The following is a 23533-nucleotide window of genomic DNA, read 5'->3' as shown; positions in this document are numbered from 1 at the left end:
TTACAAAATTAGTTCGATAAGGGGTAGAGCGTTCTGCCCAGGTACCCTGATGCTAGCACTAAGGCTCATCTAAGGTATATAGAAGCCTTAGCTAGCTCCTTCTACTGTGAAACCGATGTCCCGTAAATGTTGCGACAAACTTCTGTGGGAGATAAGATACATCATAAGGGTTAAGAATTGCATAGCAACCCATGTTCGGAAATGTCAGGGGTAAGTGGAGCAGAGGTAGAAGATGGGAAAGGAAACAAGAGAGTGATTAATTTATTGGACATGAATACAAATGGTGTACGACAGCTTGAATGTCACAACAGATACTCGAAGTTTGCACCATCAGACGCCAAACATGCCTGACACTGGCAGACCATTGATTGCTGGACGTTTTTAAACACACCGGATGCTCTCTGATTGCAGCAGTTGCGCGGGCGAGTCTTGCCACAAACATTCATTGTGGTGATTGAATACGCCCTACGTTCTTTTGAATAACATCATTTGATTTTGTACCAAGCATACGAGAAATGGTCTTATACAAAGAAGAATGAAATTTTCATTATAATCTTATTGCTATGCGTTGTTAATTTAAATTTTAAATTTGTCATAAGGTTCTACGGAAATTTTTATTATCCGTAAGCACTTCTACTTCTCTTTGACCTTCGAAACTTCGGCTGCTTCAGAGGTGACTTTTGAAAATTTCGCTCCAATTCTTGAACGTTGTTATTATATCTCGTAGATGCTGCTAGTCGTATGTTATTGAAACACGCGTTATTTGCTAAATACTAGTTTAATTAAGCATTTCAGAAAACTTTTATTGCTATATTTAAGGGTTTGTTCTGTAGTAATTTTGTATTCAAAATTTTTACCGTTTCATTTATTTATGAAAAAATTGAATTGAAACTAATGAGTATATTATTTCTACATAAATTTTTTTAATGGCAGTTTTTAAGGACTGACAATTGATTTTTAATTTTCTTTTTTTCTTTAATAATAATAATAATAGTTCTTAGTCAAGGCAATAAAATAAAATCCAAGGGGCTGTCAGTCGTGATTTGAAATAAAAATAGTTATACTTCTAGTGAGGATGAATTTTAAAAGCTAGTGATTTAGCTTCTGTTTCCTTCGTTTTCTTTTTTTTTTTTTTTTTTTCTGGGGCTTATTAAACAGTTACATTTTTTGTAAAGTCGATTATGAAGATGGTGATATTAAATATTTTTTTCTTCTGTTTATTTAGAAAATGGATACTATTTAGTCAGTTGGGAAAAAAAAGGGAGAACAATAACTTTCCATTATGGCTGGTACCCATCCTTTAAGTGTTCAAGTTCGTGTTCATCATCTGAATGAGAAAGAAAATCTGGAATCGTTACTCTTCTCAGTGAAAAAAGGTATTTTTAATGCAGATTAGTAATTATTTTCATTATGAAAGTTATGTTTCTCGTTTCAAAAAGAGTTTGGTTTAGTCGTACTGATATAGTCCATAATATGGATATGACATTCGAGTTCTTGAATTCCATAAAGTGAAAGATTTAAAATTCAAAGCTCGAATTATCATACTGTTTTCCCAATTCAATTCTTTCAAATCTTAATCTAAAAAATTGCATATTTTAACTCAAAGCTTTGTAAATATTATTGATATGCTGTAGAAGCATTAAGTAAAAAAAAGTATATATAATAATTAATTGAAAAAGAAAATGTAAAGCTAACTGGTAATTAGACGTAAGACCTATCTGGTCTCAAAAACTTTAGCACATATATAATTTATTTACTAAAGAAATATTGATTATATTACCTCCTAATATAAATTTAGTAGAAGTATCAAAAAAGAGTGAACCCATATGTAGGAAGTTAATTTCAAAAATTGTGTTTTAAAGTAACTTGAATGTAAATTATTAAAAATGTTTATGAGGACTTGAATTAAATCATGAATAAAAAAATTTCAAACTTTGAAAAAGAAATTAAATTAAAAGCAAGTAATTATCGCTATTGATCAGAAATTAGTTGACTTTTCAAGGGGAACAAACCAACTCCCGTTCAGTGAACAATAATTAATAAATACGAAGATGTTTCGTCGGCTAATCTTTAGAATATGGTAACAGGTAGTTTGGCAACATTTTGGCTAGGTGATAAAGGTTACTAGCTAGGACCTTAGCAATCATCTGAGAAGTTCACAGTTCGAACCACAGATTATTTTGTCTCGGAGAAATGAGAGATCATGAGACATGTAATGTAACATTTTCCGGAAAATTGCAATCGTGATTTTAGCTAATAAGCACTTAGAAACAATTTCACTGCTAAGGTGCAGAATCGCCCACTTATTTGTTTGACGCTTTTTAAAAGAATAAGAAGAATTGGATTTGTGTCAATTTTCTTTGACTTTTTAAGTGAAAATAGGTCAATGTCAACCATTTTTGTGTAATTCTAGGATTTTTTTAAGTGAAAATAGGTTGACGTGTACATGGATACAGTGTATGTGCAATTCTTAAAAACGCAGCAAGCAGTGGGCAATTCTGCACTTTCTCCCAATTTCGCACCTAATCTTCGTCATGATTAAGCACTTTTGTTCCATAAAAGTTCTAGCTTAAGCGTAATTCGACTAGCAGATAGTTGGAAAAAATGTTGAGTAAAAAAAAAAAAAAAAAAAAAGCCTTTACTTCGTAAAAACAAAGTGCCGTCCCCCCCCCAAAAAAAACTAGCAGGTTGCTGTAGCTGGGTTGGTTGCCAAAAAATCGTCAAGTTGCCATAATCCTAAGATTCACAGTTTCGGCTTTTACTCAAGTAAGAATGGTTATGCCAAACCGGCAAATTAAGTTAGGCCAAAAATTTCCTTGAAGTGAGGGGATTTAGAATCAAATTAGAGTACCAAAGAACTCGTTCTGAATTAAGCATTTTCGCTAATACAAATTTTGAGTGAAAAGCAATTTATGTAGTATATATTTATGTATTTATAAATTACTTGAATAAATTTCCCCCGACACCTTCACTTTTATGCATGTTAATGAAGATGATACAACATTATATATATATATATGCAATATATTGGACCTAAATTAACAATATAACTTCATGAGAGGTCTGAGTGTCAATTTAAATTTTCTGGAGAAGGTAGCATTTTACATTTGGTGCTTATCTATGTTAACTCTTGAAATAATGTCTCATGCTTTCTACACTTGGTTTGAAAACCATAAAAAAGGGAAAACATGTTATGCATTTAAGCACTACCAAAGCAAATACAGTCAAAAGTCGTTAATCCGGACTCGTCGGGACTTCGGCAATTCCGGATTATCAATTTTTCCGGATTATAGATCATCAGTTTAAATCTGGTAAGATGGCATGTAGAAATTCTAAAATTAAAAATATGAAACCGTAATTTATGAAATAAAGAACAATTATACTTTTTAATAAAGGGTATCAAAATTTACAAAAAAAAAGCTTAATATTTATTTGTTTACTTTATTAAACATTTCTTTCAATGTAAGTTGTTAAGCTGCTTCGTTTTATGTGATAATACTTTCTCTTTAATTCTATAAACAGACATAATTTCTTGTTCAGTTACAAAGTTCCGCTGTTCAAGTCCTTTAATTGCTGTGTCGAGAATACCGACTAATTTGTCAATCAAAATTTTTTCGTTTTCAATAACCTCTGTGTCACTTTCTTCACTATCGGAAACAAATTATAATGACAAGGAATTTGATTTAAATCATATCAAAGACGGAATACATCGAGATGAAATACTACATTTAGTAAGAAATTATAAGCAAAATAAAATGAAAACATCTGGCCTGAAGATAAGGATAGTGCTGACAGATCAACTTCCAATTCTTTGCGTACCCCCCCCCCCCCCCGCCGCAGAGCAGCGTGAAATTGATAAACAGATTTCGGAATGGCTAGGTCATTTTTTGCAGCAATTCCACTTTTGTTTCATAGACTTTGAAACATACTTTCACTTTGTAGATCCTTTACATATTAGTAAATATATATCGAAAATTCTATTTGACATAATCGAAAGTTCAAGCTTACTTTTATAAAATTGCTCTAACAGTCTGCAAAAAATAATAAGCTGGATCCAATTAGAAGATTAAGGAACAACGCAGTCTGCAACATTAACTGAATTAGATAATTTTAGCTTAGCTTAGCTTATACCGTCCTTTATACATTAAACGCACATGTGTAAACATATTTTGCGCATGCGCACACACATAAAGGTCTTATGCGCATGCATCAACGGGATGCATGCGCAGAAAGTTTGTAGCTTTGAGGTCCGGGTTATAGATCATTCCAGATTATGGGTGTCCGAATTAGAGACTTTTGACTGTATTCACTTAACATGATTTTCGAGTTCGCTTCGTACACCCAGAAAATCAAAATATCAGTCATACTCAAATGACTTTTTTCAAACCAGGTACTCTTTCTGATCGAACGCTTCACATAGTGACCTTCTGAACCTTTCTTCCTACAAACCCATTCAAATCCATCTAAACGGTTTTAACACACACCACAAAAACACTTACAAAACATCCCATGATTCAAATTTTCTCAGAATCATGCACCCGATTACGTCACAATAGGGTTTAAATAACATTCAACTACTCAGGCTACCATAAATGAAACAACAACTTGGCGATAAATAAAACAACAACTTCGCCATAATACAAGGGGTACCATAATACAAGGGGTACTTCGCCATAATACAAGTCTACTCTACCCTAAAAAGTTGACAATTCATGGGCAACTTTGTGAATTGGTAAAAAAAACATTTGTTTAGCCATCTTTTTAGGTGAGAGGTTACTATTGTGTTTGTAAACAATATTAAAAAGTATAAGGGAAAAAAAAAATTCTGTGTTGCTGATATTTAAATTTTTACAGTCAGTAAATACTGTTTAACTGTGGTATATAAAGAATATAAATCCATGTGTACTCAAGTGTGTATGTACATGCTTAGGTTAGCTGTTGTCACATATCTTATCAAAAATATGCTTAAAGCACAGCAGTTCTACTGAATGTAGAAGCAAGTGCTTCATATAATCAAAGTTTTAGGGAATATGTAAACATTTGAATTGTTATACAAATATATAGAGAAAATAAGTATAAAAATTCAAAAGTATTAATTATTCATTTCATTTGTATCATAATAAATGTAAATGGTCCATTTTCAAATTTTGCTTTCATATGCTGTGTTGGATCCTAGCAGAGCCCACACACCTGGTGCACTCAATTATATGGCACGTATCGATGTGTACATGGACAAAGTCAAAGGAGTGTGCAATGCCAAGTTTGTGCAATACTGGGATTTTTTTTAAGTGAAAATAGGTTGATGTGTACATGGATACTGAGTTTGTGCAATTTTTTTACTTGTTATTTTCAAGTTGGCGATTTTGGGAAACATGCAAAGCAGTGGGTGATTCTGCAGTTTCCCAATTTGTCGTCAAGGCTGTGGGCTCTCCTAGGATTTTACCCCATATGCTGTCCCAGAAGAAATGAAAAAAAAATTCAAAATAAATTATGTTTAAAGTTTAATTTGAGCAATGCAGTGTATAAAGATGACTATAAATATATTTCTACAATTCAAAATAATAATAAAAAATAATTTTTCAGATATAAATCTTAAAATGTGTGTGATTATGGCAAAGCGTCGAGGGCTATGTTCCTAAGGGGAGGGATGCCTTCGTGGAGGACTTTCTAAGGGAAACTGGCTCGTATATACGTTACACATGGGAAAAACCATGAAAACGCCCATGCAGCCACCCGTTCGTGGGATTCGAACCTTGGACCGAACTACCAGTATTCAGCGACTTTATCGCTCAGCTGCTGGTGGGCAAGCTTAAAATATGTAATCGTAGGCAAAAATGCCTGTCATTTTCAAGTTTCATGTTATTCAACCTCTTTGTTTTGTAACCTAATTTATTTTTTTAAATAAAGAAGTTGAATTTTTTTAAATATGAACTATTAGTGTGTTATAGTCATGATAAAAATTAATTTTAAAAAGTTTTTTTTATTAACAAATCAATAGAAAAATAATTTGTCTTCCACTTCATATCAAGTCTGTTACCTTGAGATAATTTTACCCAAAATTAGTTTGTAAATCTGTCTAAAAGAGGCAGTACATATTAAGTGACATAGATAAACTAGTCAATCTAAGTTTGACTACTTTGAATATGTACTATATAATGAGAAGAAAGGATTAAGGACTTAAAACTAATTCAAAGGATCGAAAATCCTCTTCCTTGCAGCTGTGAGGTTCATCTATTTTTTTGGTATAAGGAGATGACACCTATTGAATTCTATGAACTCCAACTAAAGATGAACCGCTGTACAAATGTAGATTGGAACAGTTACATATGTGAGGTGAGTGCTGCAGCTTTGCTCTGCCTAAGTTGAAAATCAGTAGATTTGATAGAATTATTGAAGTAGAGATGAAAGCGTTTTTACTAGAAGAACAACAACGTTGGAGTTCTTCCACCACAATGGTTTTTTTGCAGAATGTTTTTTAGTTGCTGTTCCAAATCAATCGGCGAAAATTTTATTGGACATCATAAGTCAAAATATCACAGGAGGAAACATAATTTATATTGTTTGCTGGAAAGCATAAAATTCAGAAGAATTGTGGCATGGTGGCTTTTAGAACATGTAGACCCCCAAAAATTGGTGTCATACGCAAACAATAAAGTGGTTATAGAGCAGTGCTAAATGACATTAGAAACACCATCAGGGCATTGCTCAACAGCACTTCAATTGTTATTTTTCTAAATTTATGTGGGTAAAAATATATTTTAGGGTACCCCTTGGCGAAACTTGGCAATTTTTCGCGGTACATGGATACCAAGTTTGTGTAATTCTTTGACTTGTTATTTTAGCTTGCGTAGCGGCGATTTTCGCTGCAAAAATCCCCACTACACAAAGCCAAAATAACAAGACAAAGAATTGCACAAACTCGGTATCCATGCACACATTGACCTATTTTCACTTTAAAAAAAATCACAGAATTGCAAAAAAATGGCATTGTGCACTCCTGTGACTTTATCCGTGTGCACATTGACCTATTTTCACTTAAAAAAACATCAGATGATTGCACAAACTAGACTTTATGCACTTCTTTATCCATGTACACATCAAACTATATTCACATATATATGTCAAAGGAACAGCCAATAAAAAATATATAATCTGAATAAAGTACATTTTAAATCAATCAATGAAATAACATAAAAAAGAAAATTCATCTTAACACTACACGAAGGAAGTATCCACTTTATTTCTTAGTCTTCAGTTAAACAAAATTCCTTAACAGCATCCAAACACTTCCTAAAATTATCTGAACTAGAATCTGTATACTGGTGTCGCCACATAAATTCACAAAAACAAGAGTAAAAAATATCCTCCGTTCGAAAATATTCGATGTTCGACCATACGCATTTTCTTTCTCCAAACAGGACCCTTAATAATGACAACTAAGTAAACCTTAATTTACACACCAATCAATTAATGCTTTTTACCTTTTGTTCCAAATCCTACAGAAACTTAAAATTAATCTTACCACAGCCAATTTACCGTGTAAACCACAAAATAACAACGTACTTATCCAACACACACTTCCCAAATTTTTCCCATGATTCAAATTCACCGCAACCAAATATGTCATAATAGAGTTTCCATAGCATTCAACTACTCAGGTTGTCATAAATGAGACAATAACTTGGTGATAAATGAAACCATAATTTCATGATAATATAAGTTGTACATTAAAGTCAACTCTAACTTTATATGATGTTTACACACACACACACAAAAATTCTGTGCAATGTTGGAAGACGTAAAAAATTCTATGCTTCCTGTTTAATTTCAGTTATGTTTAGGTTTTTTTTTTATGTATTATGATAAGAAAATGGGCTAGCCATCATATACGGCCCGGGATACATGTGGTAGCCAAATGTGGTGATGTGTTGGATGGTTTAGTTGAGACTTTGTTTCTATGGTAACCTTTTTCATATGGAAACTTTTGTGGGGAATGTGGTTTTATTTCGTTGTGGTAGTTTTTTGGTTATGTATTGAATAATGGCATATAGTTCCATGAAGGATGTTGTGGAGAGATATCAGCCACATGTTTTAAAGTGTATTCAAGCTAGAATTAGTTATAGAAGATATGTTGTGGGAGTTATTAATGAAGCATTTGTTCATGGTTGTCTTCATGCTGGCAGAAGTGTATTTGTGTAGTTTTTATGGGATACAGGATTTTTGTAGCCGAACATGACATGTGAGAAATGCTGCTCTGATATGAAGATTCGGAAAAAAAATTTTATTTCAGACAGATTCGTGAGGATTTAGAGAAAAATTGTTGAAGGTAAAGAATGTGGTTCTGAACAAAATTTGAGGTTTGGATCGTGGTTTTTCTTGCAGTAAATTTGACTTTAGGGGAAATTTTATTATAACGTTTGAAAATTTTGAATCGTAGAAAGACATCTGAGATAGCTAAGTAGTGGCATTTTAATTCACATGCTTTCTATGACTGACATAGTTTTATTAATGAAAGTAACGATATATTGGATTATATATGTGTTATGTCTGTCCTTACAATTTTTGTTTGAAATTAATATTTGCTTGTTTAGGAACTATTTTGAATGGTTAAGTACCTTTGCTTTTTTATTGTTTTAATTTTGTAGAGATTTATTTTAATTGTTGCATTGCTTTAATTTTGTGGGTTTTTTTTTTTTTTTTTTTTTTTTTTTAATGTATGAATTTGTGTTGAAATTGTTTGGAATTTATTGTTATTTTAGTTTAAATGCCTCTAGTGTAGAATTGGGTGCCCTAACTGGGAAATTTTGTTCAGTTTGGTGATGAAAGCCCATTTCTGGTTACCATGATATTTTTAACTCGTTTTAGCTTCCCGATTTTTTTTAAAGTGAAAATAGGTCAATGTATACATGGATAAAATCAAGGCAGTGCGCAATGCCAAATTTGTGCAATTCTCTGACTTTTTTTAAGTGAAAATATATCGATGTGTACATGGACACCAAATTTATGCAATTCTGTGACTTCTTATTTTGGTTTTGTGTAGTGGCCATTTTGAAATTATGCTTTCCTGGTGCCAATCTTGGATTAAAAAAGAATCTTAAAAAAAAAGGGGGACGTCCAATTGTAAACTTTTACTGTTTCAATTTGTCTTCAAACATTTTTGGTGAGAAATTTCACGCTTATCTAAATTTTTTAGTTTTATTTCGTACATTTAACGTAAATCGTGTGCAAAAACCATGTTTTTTCAGACGTTTTAGGCTTGAAGTGTGAAATGTAAACAAAAAATTTAGATAAGTAAAATTGTGAATGTTGGGCGAGAAATTTTTCACCAACCCGTTCTGTATACAACAGCTGTTCCAGAAAATGTATTTATAAAAATAACTTGTCATCTAAATTAAAATAATAATTGTAAATAGTTATTTAATTAGTTTCCTTTGTTGCATTAGGGTTACCATAATTATTTTTTGGCATCAAGAATAGTGTGGCGATTTTTTACGGTCCCTATAAGGAAATTGTATCAGAAATTTATAATGTTGAGTAAAAGTTCCTCTTTTCTTATATGTATGATTTGAGCAGGTTTTGGGTTTGAGAAGGTTGATATTCAGCTTTCATTGTTTGTGAAGATAGTTTTTTAATTCATTGCTCGTGTAAAAAGTTATATGAATTTGAAAATGAGTGAAATATCTGAAGAAATACGCTATGTGGTGCTTTTTCACTATAAAAAAGGTAAAAATGCTGCAAAATCATGCCAAAAAATTTGTGAAATGTACGGTGAAAATGCTGTGAGTAAACTAAGGACACAAGAGTGGTTTGCTCAATTCCATTCCAGAAATTTCGATGTCAAAGATGCACCTCGCTCTGGTCAGCCAGTCATTGAAAAAATCGATGAAATTTTGCAGCTGGTGGAGCATGACCATCAAACAAGCTGTCAGGAAATAGCGGAGGCAATCAACTACATGACAGTTAAGAATTATTTGAAAAGAGCAGGCTACAAAAAGAAGCTTGATGTTCGAGTGCCACATGAATTAACACAAAGAAATTTGATCGACCGAATTACCATCAGTGAATTGCTGCTAAAATGCTACGAAATCGAACCAATTTTGAAGCGAATCATTACAGGCGGTGAAAAATGGGTGAAATACGAGAATTTCAAATGAAAGCGATCATGGTCAAAGGCCAGTGATCCTTCACAAACAACTTCAAAGCCTGAATTGTTGCCAATAAGGTTATGTTGAGTGTTTGGTGAGATTGGAAAGGTATTGTCCATTATGAGCTGCCTGCAACCTGGCAAAACCATCAATTCGGCCCTGTACTGTGCATAAGTTGACTATTTGAACGAAGCAATCCAGAAAGAGCAACCAGAATTGGCCTACAGAAAGAGTTATGTTTCATCATGACAGTGCGCAGCTACACATATCTTTGATGACTCGGAACAAATTGACAGAGTTTGGTTGGGAAGTTTTGATGCATCCACCATATAGCCTGGACCTTGCTCCAACTGATTACCATTTGTTTCGGTCTCTGCAAGACCAACAGAAAGGAAGTTATGTTCCATCATGACAGTGCGCGGCCACACATATCTTTGATGACTCAGAACAAATTGACAGAGCTTGGTTGGGAAGTTTTGATGCATCCACCCTATAGCCTGGACCTTGCTCCATCTGATTACCATTTGTTTCGGTCTCTGTAACACCAACAGAAAGGGAGTTATGTTCCATCATGACAGTGCGCGGCCACACATATCTTTGATGACTCGGAACAAATTGTCGGAGCTTGGTTGGGAAGTTTTGATGCATCCATCCTATAGCCCGGACCTTGCTCTATCTGATTACCATTTGTTTCGGGCTCTGCAAGACTCATTTGATAGTAAAAATATGGCTGACCGAAGCACCGCTGAAAATCACTTGGCTAAGTGTTTTGATGGTAAACCACAAAAGTTCTACACCGATGGAATTATGAAGCTACCCAAAAAATGGCGAAAGGTCATAGATAATAATGGTCAATATGTACTTGATTAAAATTGATTTTCAATAAAGAAAATTTTTGTTAAAAAATGTACCAAAAAAGCACGGAGACTTTTTATATGACCCTATATATATATATGATGCATTATTTTTTTTTCTGAGTATCGTAAATTGGACGTTGTATGCTAGTAAGTAAAGTTACAAGATCAAAATTATTATCTAATAGTGAAATCACAGAGTTTGGCATGCCTCTTATACCTCTTTAGACATTAAGTCATGTGCCTCATCATATACATTGGCAAACCTAAAGAACTAAAATTTTGCATTAAAGAAGACAAATCCTGTGTTTGAACAAAATATATGTATATAAAAAAATGATGACTTATAGTTGGTCATGTAATTACAGTTTTAATTTTAATCCATGAAACTTTTTTTAGTTGTTGAACTGCATTTTCTAAAAGACTCTCACATTCACAAAAATTTACTTTTAGTTAATGACATTAATTCCTATCTAATTTTCCATCTCTATTTTAAAATTCAGAACCTTAGTTTTACAGTAGAGTCCCGCAAATTCGACTCCTGATATCTCGACATTCTGTGTAACTCGACAACTTTTTAGGAACTTTTTATAGATATCTGTAGGATAAACAGAGCAAATATTACATACTGTACATATAATTATTATTTATGCATATGTCTTTCCTGTTCTGTTCAAAGATTTGAGTGTTCTTTTTTTGTAAATTTTGCTGTTCACATTGTGTCATTAATTCTTGGAACTGCCTAACAAATTTCAAGATATGTTGTAATACTTGGCAATATTGTTTGCTTCTTTCGAGGATACAAAGAAAGTCAGGTAGCAGCTGGCTCTGCATTCACATTCATTTCTATTGTTGTAAAATGTTAGGAGATTTGTCTGAAGTTTTGTGACTGCATCTTATTACAAACTAAATTCACACCAATTCATTGTGGGTATTGTTCCTATTTCAATCTCAAAATTAATGGCATAGCAAATTATTTATATGATTTAGCATTTATTATGAAATTTCTAAGAAAAATTATAGCTTTGGCAAGGTTTTCGTTAGAGGATCACAGATCCAATTTGATAAACTTCAGAGCTGAGAAAAGTCTTTTTACGCTAACTTGAGTAGGACGAAGAGCTGTTACTGTTAGGGCAACTTTTTTTAACTTTTCAGGATATATTTTTATAAGTTCTAAAAGAGGTGTCTTGCAAGTGTAATCATATTTCTCCATTTCTTCAAAGGCCGTGTAGAAATCTTGTTTGTACTTTTTCATTTTTATATCTGAAGGTTCTTGGTTCTTTATTTTCATTTGCTTTGCCTTAACCTTTTCAATATTATCCAAAAATATTTCTCAAAATCTAATTCATCGCTGGGAGAGGATGATTGAGATTCAAATGCGATGTCTGCAGTTTGACTGTTCTGATTCGAATTCTCTAATTGTTCTGAGAATAATTTCATTCTTAATGAAAGTTCATGGATGGCTTTCTTCATCTTTTTAATGTGTTCGTCATCCAAGGAAATTCAGTGTTTTGTATCTACATATATTGAACCCAGTAAGATCTCATTGTCTAGCAAACTAGTTTCTCTTTTCTTCATTGCAGAAATGATTCCTTTTGCAATAAACCTTCTATTTCAGAAAGAACAAACATCACATTCTTCCATTCTTGCCTCCTGTCAATTCTTCAGATTGCAGCTTTTTTGTGGCTATATACAGTGCAGAAAGAAGAGTTCCCAATTCTGCAAGATCATTCCACAGTCTTTCTGTTGATGAAGCATTAGGGTTATCTACATCTTCTAAAAAAGTTCTTAATTCTAACAACCTCTTTATCATCAAATATGTACTTCCTTATCACTTTGCTTGATTAGTAATTGCTCCTTTTCCTGCTCGCTTCGCTTCCTAGGAATGGCATCACCTTTGGAAGTTCTTGCTGCTGTTGCTGCTTACCTAAATTTACCAGTGAAATTTGTAACTAAATGAATCAGTTTAATCACTAATGGCAAATATCACGTCCATTCTCCTCCCTTATATTTATTTATTAATATGTCAATAAAATAGAAAATAACTATTTATTAATGTATATAGTTCATAAATAAAAAAAATAACTCAGTTTGTCATTAATTTTTTTCAATTCATTTTAATTTCATTTCAAATTCAAACTGTCCAACAGAAACTGTAGTCAAAGTCAACCTCTTTTTGGTGACTCCAGCTCCGACTTCTTTTACCCTAAAATCTACCTGACTCCGATTCCGACTCCATGACTCTAACTCCACAGCCCTGGTGGAAACAGCATGTACGGATAGTTTAAAGGAAAGAAAATGTACGAGAGGTGGTGACTATGAAAAAGTGAGTGAGGCACTTTATTTGTGGTTCAGGCAGCAAAGTAAACAGGGAATACCCATTTCAGAACCAATATTATAAGAGAATAAAATTTTATGATGAATTTTAAGAAGGAGAGTCTAATTGGCTCGAGAGATGGGAAAAGCAATATGACATCAGGCAGTTAAACGCTTGTTTCGAAAAGCTATCTGTTAACTTGAAAAATGCTGCAATATTCAAGTATAATTTCCACAAACTAATTGAAAAGGAGGTTATATCAGGAGATCAAATTTATAATTGTGATGAGACAGGTTAGAATTTTTGAATGCTACCTTCGAGAACACTCGCATCCAGGGAAGAAAAATCGGCACCTGGCTACAAAAGAAGCAAGGAGAGAGTCACAATCTTGGCATGCAGCAATGCGACACACAGATATAAGCTCAAATTAGCAATTAAAGGGAAATCACAAAATCCCTAAGCTTTTAAAAAAGTACAACTAATGGTACTGAAACCAACTATGATCTTCCTGTTTGGTACTGAAATCAGTCAAATGCATAGATGAATGGAGCAATATTTAATGATTGGTTTCATCAGCAGTTTGTTCCATTGGTGGAAAAGCTTCTAAAATAAAAAGTCTACCAAGGAAGATGATTCTTATTCTAGACAATGCCCCATCCCATCCTGATGCACAAGAGTTACGGGACGAAGATATAAGAGCCATGTTTCTCCCTCTTACTTCAGTGTGTCAGCCAGTGAACCAGGGCATTTTGGAGGCATTGAAGAAAAAATACAGATGCAAACTTCTTTCATCTCTTTTCCTAGCCATGATGAAGAGTGTAATATGATCGAGAAACTGAAGAAAATAGATATGTTGGATGTTGTTAGATGGATAACTCGTTCTTGGAGTGAAATCGAGCAAGATAACCCTCATTTGTTATTGGAGAAAGTTGCTGGACCACCCACGAAACAGTTTCAGAAAAACAGAAAAGAGACAGAAAATTGTGAAATAGTGGCTTACTTAAGGGCTACAAGCTGCAAAGAAGTTAGTGATGGTGATGTTGAAAAGTGGATGGAACAAGATGAAAATTGTGAAATTTTATCTCATGCAGAAATTGTTGCACTGGTGAAAGACAATATGGATAAAAATGAAGATGAATCAGAAAACTAAGATATTGAAGACAATGGAAAAGGTAAAATGATGACCCATAGTGGAGGACTAAAGGCCACAGAAGGAATGCTGCATTACATGGAGGAGCAAGGTGAATGTGGTGTGGACATTTCGTTCCTGTATCGCCTAAGGGATGAAGGTGCACAACAATAGAATGAGTGTGAGAGATAATCTACAATCACCCAATATTTTCCCACCAAGAACTACTAATAATTTTTCTTCATTTTTTGTATGTAAGTTTTTTTACCCGATTATCTTAGTGTATTTGTTCTTTTTATGACTCCTATTGTGCCAGAACTTGACATAAAAAAATTAACATTTATTTAATTGCACGCTCTACTTTTCCATGTCCAGTATTGTACTACAAATGTCTAGAGCAGTGGTCGCCAAACTTATGAAGCTTCTGAGCTACTGTACAGTTTTAAAATCCTACTTTGAGCTATCAACTAAAAGAACTACCAATTAAAAAAAAAAAAAAAAACTTAGATTTGTTTACTGGCTATAAACTTACATTTCTAGTAAATACGAGGGTTGGAACTTTAATAGTGGCAACTATTTATTTACAAGGAATACAAAAGTGATTCATGTCACCATGTTTTACAGTCCTTCAATATAGTTGCCAGCATGGTGTACAACCCGTTTCCAACGATGTGGAAGTCGCAGAATACCTGTAGCAGCACCTGTTTTGTTGATAGTTTGAATGGACCGGTCTACAGCCGCAAGAATCTCAGGAACAGTTTGGAAGCGAGTGCCACGAAGTAGTTCCTTCATCTTAGGAATTAAGTCAAGTCACAAGGGCTTAGATCTGGGGAGTATGGTGAATGGTAAAGCACTTCCCAGCCCCATCGCTTGAACAAATCAGTCACAGCTTGCGCTGCATGCGGCCGAGCATTGTCATGCAAAAGGAGAGGAGTGTTCAGTAGAGAGTGTCGCCGTTTTTTTCTCAAAGCTGGTCGGAAATTTTGCTCCAAAAATGAGCAGTAATACTGTGCAGTGATGGTCTGCTGTGGGGGAACAGTATGCGTTAGAATGACACCATCACAGTCGTACACGAGAATCACCATAACTTTCACATTGCTGGGGTTCTGATGAAATTTCGAACGTTGTGGTGACCCGTGATGATGCCATTCGTTTGATTGGCGTTTCAGTTCTGGCTGGTATGATCGGGCCCAAGTCTCATCCAGCTTAATGGTATGACGTAAAAAAGCATCTCCTTCACGCTCGTAGCATTCCAGGTGGGTTCGGGCAGCATCGTATCGTAGCCATTTCTGCATTTCCGTCAACTGATGTGGAACCCATCTTGAAGCAATTTTTCTCATGGACAGGCGTTCCTTCAGAATGTGCAGCACAGTCGTATGCGCTAATCCTGTTTGTCCGGCCAGCTGACGAATCATTTGGCAGCGATCACTGTCCATTAGTGTGGCAACAGCTTGCACGTCTGCATCGCTGACACTCGGACGACCTGGCCGCAGCATGTCTGCCACGTTTTGCCGTCCTTCATTGAATGCTTTCATCCATCTTGCTACGGTTCTGTAAGGCAATGCAGATTCCCTGCAAGCCACTTGAAGCCCTTGATGACACTGTCGTACTGTACGACCTCTGTCACATTCAATTTTTATCCAACATCGTTGTTCTTGTTTTTAAAACATCCTGACAACACTTACTTTAGACCGCGAGCTACAAGGATCCGTTCTTCGCGTCACTCCGCATGCGCGTGACGTAGGCAGGACGAGTCTTTTTGCTGAGAGGTAAGGTAGGTATGTAGTTCATGTGTCGTATACGCGATATTCTTTGGTTTTGTTGCGTAGCGTTTTTTCAGCTGTGTTGCCACTATTAAAGTTCCAACCCTCGTATGAAATTAATTTAATTAAAATGTATATAATATAAGGAAACTGAAATTGAATTGTACATAAGGAAAAAAAATTGAAGTGTAGTTGGTAATAAATAACAAATGTCATGACATTTTTTAAATCAGTCTTATTAACTTTAATGAGAAGCATGGAACTTCTTTTTGTCTTTAGTTTTTTAGTGTTTGGAGAGTAGGTAGTGGCTGCCATTCGAATACAGTTGTTTAGGTGTTTATCAGTGAAGAGGGTTGTACTTGTTTTTAATAAATTTCTTGAGACAAACGTAGACCAAAATTGGGTTTTTTTCTTTATGTACAAGAGGCCAAATATTTCCAAAGTTTGAAGAAAGCTATTTTACACATAAATCATCTTGAAAATCAATCAATACCAAATCCACTGCCCCACTTTTGTCTTCTTGAAAAGGAAAATACTTCATAACACAAGTGTAGAACTCTTCAACATTAATCTGTATAAAAGGCAATTTGACAAACAATTGAGATCCTTTTGAAATCTTGGAAGCGTTTTTTGAATTTATTACTTTTTTACAAACTGATACACTTGTATTGCACTATAACAGACACATTTGTCCTTTATCTGGGTAAAGAAGTAATCAGTTTCTCATTCCAAATGAAAGTAATAAGTTCTTAGCCTTTTGTTTGAACCTGCCATTGTTAGAACAGACCTAGCTTGGTACCAATGCGTAAATCAAGCTTTCCAAGTTAGCCAATATCTTAAATACACACAAAGCACATAACAACCTCATGCATATACAATCAACTATGAGGCTGAGAAGGGCTGTTGTCATCAGCTCAGTAGAGGAATCAAGGTTACCCAACTGGAGTGTTAATGTGATCTACTAAAAATGTCCCTGCAAGCTACTAGTAGCTCATGAGTGAAAGTTTGGCAATCACTGGTCTAGAGTAATTTATTACAGTTAAATATTAAGAGTTCTGAAAAACTCACCCGTTATTCCGTAAAACTTGACTTGATTCTTAAACTCGACAGTCTCTCAGTCCACATTATGTTGGGTTTGCGGGACTCTACTGTCAACAAATAGGCTTTCCTTTACTGATAGTATTGTGTTTTACTTCCTCTTGGTTTTGATTATTGATATTCCTATAAATATGGTTGTTTCCTCTTTCTATCTCTAAATTTTTTCCCCCCTAAAATTAACTTACTGTATATGTCTGTATAATCCGAGAATTTTTGGAACTGTTTTGAAAGCTAAATTATGTGGGTCAACTTAACTGCTAATCTCATAAAAACTTTGGTACTTTCCCATTAGCTGGGCACAAACAATAAATTGTTAAATATTACACTTTTTATTTCTTTAGTTTATGTTTCTTAGTTTATGAAAAAATTAATGAAATGGTATATTTATTTTATAAAAATAGTTGTTCTAGTTTCGAAATTGTTTATAATGCTGGTTTGGTGCATCACTGCCACAACAAAAAAATCTTATGTTGGTGAAATTTGAATCCAGCTTTTTCTGCTCTCAAACCTGTTTTCATTTAGAGAAATGCTGAGTCTCTATACTGTTGTGAAAATTTTCATTAAATAAAGTCACCTGTAGCTTGAAATTTGTTGTTTAAGAATTTCGTTTCTCGTTTATCTTTATCACAAAAAATAAAATAACACAGAAAATAAGACTAACACAGATATCACAGATAGTATAGAAGATAATAAATAGAAAAAAATGTGCCAGCTTCAGATATGATTATCAGAGTTAAAACTATTATTGTTGTCATCTGGCATTTTACTTAACAGTGATTTGATTGGAAAATAATTCCACTCATTTTACCTGCTTGGCAATATTCCCTCTCCTCGTGGTGACATGTTTGAACGTAATAGAATTTTCCCCCCTCTCATTTCAGCTTATATATGGGTTTTGAATTTTGGGTAAATTTTTGAAGAAATAACATACTCTTGCCTTATGCACAGATCAGCTTATATTCAGAAATAGAGGGTATGTTAGACTGCATTCTAAATCGATAGAGTTTTATTCAAAATCTGTGCTAATCTACCATTGCTTTTTTTTGGTACTCATCAGTTATTTCATCAGTTTTTTGGTACTCATCAGTGGTTTTCATTTTCTTCGCAACAATTTTCTTCACCTGAAATAAACATTAAAACTAAACTCCAAAGCTGAAAGTAAACAACAAAGTGGCTGAAAATTAGAATTTATTTTATAAGAATTGCTTCCTATTCAAAAGATAAAATATTGAAAAGAAAGTTCTTATAAAACTTATTGTTTCATGTAGAATGCATGAAAATGAACATTGCAAAATAATTTTATGAAATGGCATTTCTGATGGAAACCAAATTTTTTTTTTTAGAGATTTTGCGGCAATGTTCTATATTCCTGAAGAAATTTTGCCATAGTTTCTTCCAGTACTAATAAATCCCACAAGCACATATATTAAAATTACATTTAAAGCAAAAAGTATAATGATTTGTTTATAAAAACCACTGGAACTTGGGATTAAACAAAAAGAACCTATATAAAAATGGTGATACTGCTTAACTAAAAAGATTTTTATGATCATGGTTCCCTAAAGAATGGTTATGAGCATGGTTCCCAGAGTTTGGCATATTCTGAAAATTTGGTAACTTCTACTAGTGTGGTTGTGATAAACATAAGTACCAAATTATCACTGGAGTTGTTTTGCTGCCAGACAAATACTTAGCACCTAAAAATCAGGGCTGCGAAGTTGGAATCAGAGTTTGGCAGATTTGTGAGTAAAAGAAGTTGGAGCTGGAGCTGCTAAAAACACTCCGACTCCAGTGTTTGTTGGACAGACAGTTTGAATTTGAAATGAAATTAAAGTGAACTGAAAAAAAAAATTAATGACAAACTGAGTTATTTTTATTTATGGACTATATACATTAATAAAAAGTTATTGTCTATTTTATTGACATATTATTGTGATATTTGCCATTATTGATTAAACTGATTCATTTAGTTACAAATCTCATTGTTAAATTTCGGTAAACAGCAATTAAAGCAAGAACTCCTGAAATGGATGACATTCTTAGGAAGCGAGCAGGAAAAGGAGCAATTATTGATCAAGCTGTGTGATGGGAAGGTTTGGTTTATTAGATTACGGCAAAGCACTTGAGGGCTATCTGCCTTAAGGTAGGGATGCCTTTGTAGAGGACTTTTTAAAGGAAACTGGCTCATATACATGTTACACATGGGAAAAACCATGAAAACACTCATGCAGCCAGCCCACTCGCGGGATTCGAACCTCGGACCGAACTACCAGTGTTCAGAATGTTACCGCTTGGCCGCTGGTGGGCCATGATGGGGAAGTACATATTTGATGATATAGAGGTTGTTAGAATTAAGAACCTTTTTTAGAATATGTAGATAACCCTAATGTTTCACTAACAGAAAGACTGTGGAATGATCTTTCAGAATTGGAAACTCTTCTTTCTACATCGTATATAGCTACAAAAAAGCTACATCCTGAAGAATTAACAGGAGGCAAGAATGGAAGAATGTGATGTTTGTTCTTTCTGAAATGGAAGGTTTATTTCAGAAGGAATCATTTCTTCAATGAAGAAAAGAGAAACTAGTTTGTTAGACAATGAGATCTTGCAGGGTTTAATATATGTAGATCCAAAACACCAAATTTTGTTGGATAATGAACAAATTAAAAAGGCAAAGAATGCCATCTGTGAACTTTCATTAAGAATGAAATCATTCTCGGAACAATTGGAGTGTTCAAATCAGGACAGTCAAATTGCAGACATTGCAAATGAGTCTCTATCATCCTTTTCTCGGGATGAATTACATTTTGAGGAATATTTATATAATATTGATAAGGCTAAGGCAAAGCGAATGAAAATAAAGAACGAAGTGTCTTTAGATATAAAAATGAAAAAATACAAACACGATTTCTACACGGCCTTTGAAGAAGTAGAGAAATATGATTACTCTTGCAAGGCACCTCTTTTAGAACTTATAAAAATCTATCCTGGAAAGATAAAGAAATAGCCCTAACAATAACAGCTCTTCTCGTATTTAAGTCAGTGTAGAAAGACTTTTCTCAGCTTGGAAGTTTATCAAATTGGATTTATGATCCTCTAAAAAAGATCTTGCCGAAGCTATACTTTTTCTTAGGAATTTCTAATGCCAGTTTTTCCATTTCATAATAAATGCTAATTAATATAAATAATTTGCTATGCCATCAATTTTTTGTAGCATCTATTACTTCTTGTATATTAAAAGAAATAAGCTGTAACCCATGTGTATATGTTTAAATACAGTCAAAAGTCGTTAATCCGGACTCGTCGGGACTTCGGCGATTCCGGATTATCGATTTTTCCGGATTATAGATCATCAGTTTAAATCTGGTAAGATGGCATGCAAAAATTACAAAATTAAAAATATGAAACCGTAATTTATGAAATAAAGAACAATTATGATCTAAAGGGTATCAAAATTTACAAAAAGAAAAAGCTTAATATTTATTTGTTTACTTTATTAAAACATTTCCTTCAATGTAAGTTGCTTCGTTTCATGTGATAATACTTTCTCTTTAATTCTATTAAACAGACATAATTTCTCGTTTAGTTACAAAGTTCCGCTGTTCAAGTCCTATAATTGCTGTGTTGAGAATACTGACTAATTTGTCAATCGAAATGTTTTCGTTTTCAATAACCTCTGGGTCACTTTCTTCACTATCGGAAGCGAATTATAATGACGAGGAACTTGATTTAAATCATATCAAAGACGGAGTACATCGAGACGAAATACTAAACTTAGTACGGAATTATAATCCAAATAAAATAAAAACATCTGCTCTGAAGATAAGGATAGTGTTGACAGATCAACTTCCAATCCGCGGCGTGAAATTCATAAACAGATTTCGGATTTCAAAACATACTTTCGCTTTGTAGATACAAATTACATATTAGTAAATATATATTGGAAATTCTATTTGACATAATCTTTCTAATCTATCATAATCTAATAATGACGTTTCTGCCCCCACCTCTGCCGCAGAGCAGCGTGAAATTGATAAACAGATTTCGGATTTCAAAACATACTTTCGCTTTGTAGTAAATATATATCGGAAATTCTACTTGACATAATCGAAAGTTCAAGCTTACTTTTATAAAATTGCTCTAACAGTCTGCAAAAAATAATAAGCCGGATCCAATTCGAAGATTAAGGAACAACGCAATCTGCAACATTAACTGAATTAGATAACTTTAGCTTAGCGTATAACTCCGTTAAACATTAAACGCGCATGCGCACAAACATATTCGCAGCCGTAAGGGTCTTACGCGCTCTCGTAAACGCCTGTGCGCATGCGTGAACGCGAAGCATGCGCAGAAAGTTTGTAGCTTTGAGGTCCGGATTATAGATCATTCCGGATTATGGGTGTCCGAATTAACGACTTTTGACTGTATATATCAGGGAATTGGAGTCTGTCATTTTCCCTACTGACTCCACAGCCCTGCAAAAAATCATTGCTAAGAAAATATAACAATTAATATGTTAACTGTGCATGATAACCGATACGTACACTCTTCCTTCTTTGGGCATAATTTAAAATTTTATATTGCAAAATTTTTCTTTCAGTTAAATTTTTTTGCTAAATGAATACTTGAGTTTTAATTTAGTTTGTAAAATCAATGTATTTTTCAATATCTTACTCAAATCTACCCATCATAATATATTTTTATTAAAAAAATTATTGGTAATGAATTTTTAAAAGTTGAAATTCCCCTAAAAATGTGTAATTTCTGTTGTTTGCACTCCTTCCTTCAACATAAGATTATGAATGCATTGACAGCTTTGGAGAGAAATGTTTGTTTGGGTATCTTTACATTTAGTATTTCAATGATGCATCCAATGCTGAACATTTTCTACATTCTTGTTTTTCCACTGAAGATGCCCACACCATACTTCCTGTTTTCATGCTCTGTCGTTCTCCCTATGTACACAGGAGTCTGTTTTTGCTAGAAAGGATATCATAGAACTGCACAACTATGTCTTGTCTCCAGAGTTTTAAAATGAGAAGCGGGCAGGGGGGGAACTGAAAATTTTCAGATTTTATATTATGTAAAATTCAATTCAACAGCAATATCACAAAAAATATTTAAAAAGAGCATAGCTTTAGAATTTGCAATATGTTGTCTCGTGCACTGGAAATGTTTTTTTCCTGTACAGTATTGCTATTGCTGAAAAAGTGAAATGCTGTTTTATAATGGACGTCATAAAATGCCAAAATGAAATTAATAGCATTTCTTTGCAAATTACTCACTTTTGCTAAAAAAACATGATGCCTTTAAATGAGCCACATGCATGCAGAAAGAAAGCCTGAGATTTTTCCAAAGATAATGAAAAGTGCAGTATGCTGTCCACCACTATGCTGAAATTCTCAGAGGAGGAATCATAATCTGTAGTAATACTGGTGAAAATTTATGGAAAAATAGAATGCTAGCTGGGAGGATGTTTTCTTTTGCAACTGGATTGTCACATAAATACTTTTTTGGCAACATAATGGGTTGTTGCTTAAGTACTTTTGAGCATCATGATGCATTACCTCATCAATACTTTTCACAGCTTTTTGATTATCAGACAAAGATTCACGTGTATCAAGACAGCTAGTTAGTCATCAAGTAATGAGATGAAAATTTAATGTGATTAGCTTGTATTTAGTCTATTGTTTCAAAAATGTGGTTGTCTGAGATGTTAATACTTTTAATTTCTTTAGGCTCTATTATTCAGTTTAAACTGGGATCAACACTTTTTGGGCAAAGAATTAAGCTGTTTATCAACTACCCTGAAAACCCTACTGATGGCTTTAAAAGACTTGTTTACAGAGAACTGAGATGGAAATCAGAAAGTTTCAATAAAGGTGATGATACTGCTTTATATGCCGAAGTCACATTTGAGTTATCTGGGAGTTTCCATTATTTCTTCATACCAGAAGGAGGGTAAGAAAATTTTCTGTCTATCTATTTATTATTGATTGCATGTTATAAAAATATTGTTAAGTGTTTTTTTTTTGGAAGGGGTCATTGTCATGATGTCAATGATTTTATTCCGATGACTTGAATCATAATTTTAAGCAGGAGAGTTTTCTAAAAAAGTCATTAATTAAAACCAGATATTCTCTCTTTTTTAGATGATGAGATGTGTGTAAAAAGTACAGATAATCTATAATCTGTTTAAAGATTAAAATAATCTATATTACTTTTAA

The 23533-nt window shown here is 33.7% G+C and overlaps 1 protein-coding gene across 4 annotated transcripts in view; it reads left to right on the top strand.

The window, feature by feature from the left end:
* Positions 1–629: 629 nt before the first annotated feature.
* LOC118201712 (glycogen debranching enzyme) overlaps positions 630–23533 on the top strand; it is a 155497-nt gene continuing 132593 nt past the window's right edge. For 2 of the 4 annotated variants that reach the window (XM_035373859.2, XM_035373861.2), the window contains exons 1-3: positions 680–820; positions 1226–1376; positions 23045–23267. In XM_035373859.2, coding sequence (XP_035229750.2) covers positions 1283–1376; positions 23045–23267 — 317 coding nt within the window. In that variant the 5' untranslated portion in view covers positions 680–820; positions 1226–1282. Of the gene's footprint in view, positions 821–1225; positions 1377–23044; positions 23268–23533 lie in introns of all 4 variants that reach the window. The other 2 variants (XM_085820784.1, XM_035373860.2) reach the window with 2 other exon arrangements.

Source organism: Stegodyphus dumicola, chromosome 7, assembly GCF_044657685.1.
Source record: "Stegodyphus dumicola isolate Sdum_Otavi_A_Nest chromosome 7, ASM4465768v1".
Taxonomy (NCBI): Eukaryota; Metazoa; Arthropoda; class Arachnida; order Araneae; family Eresidae; genus Stegodyphus; species Stegodyphus dumicola.
Note: the sequence above shows the minus strand (reverse complement) of the source record. Positions and strands in the feature narration are given on the sequence as shown.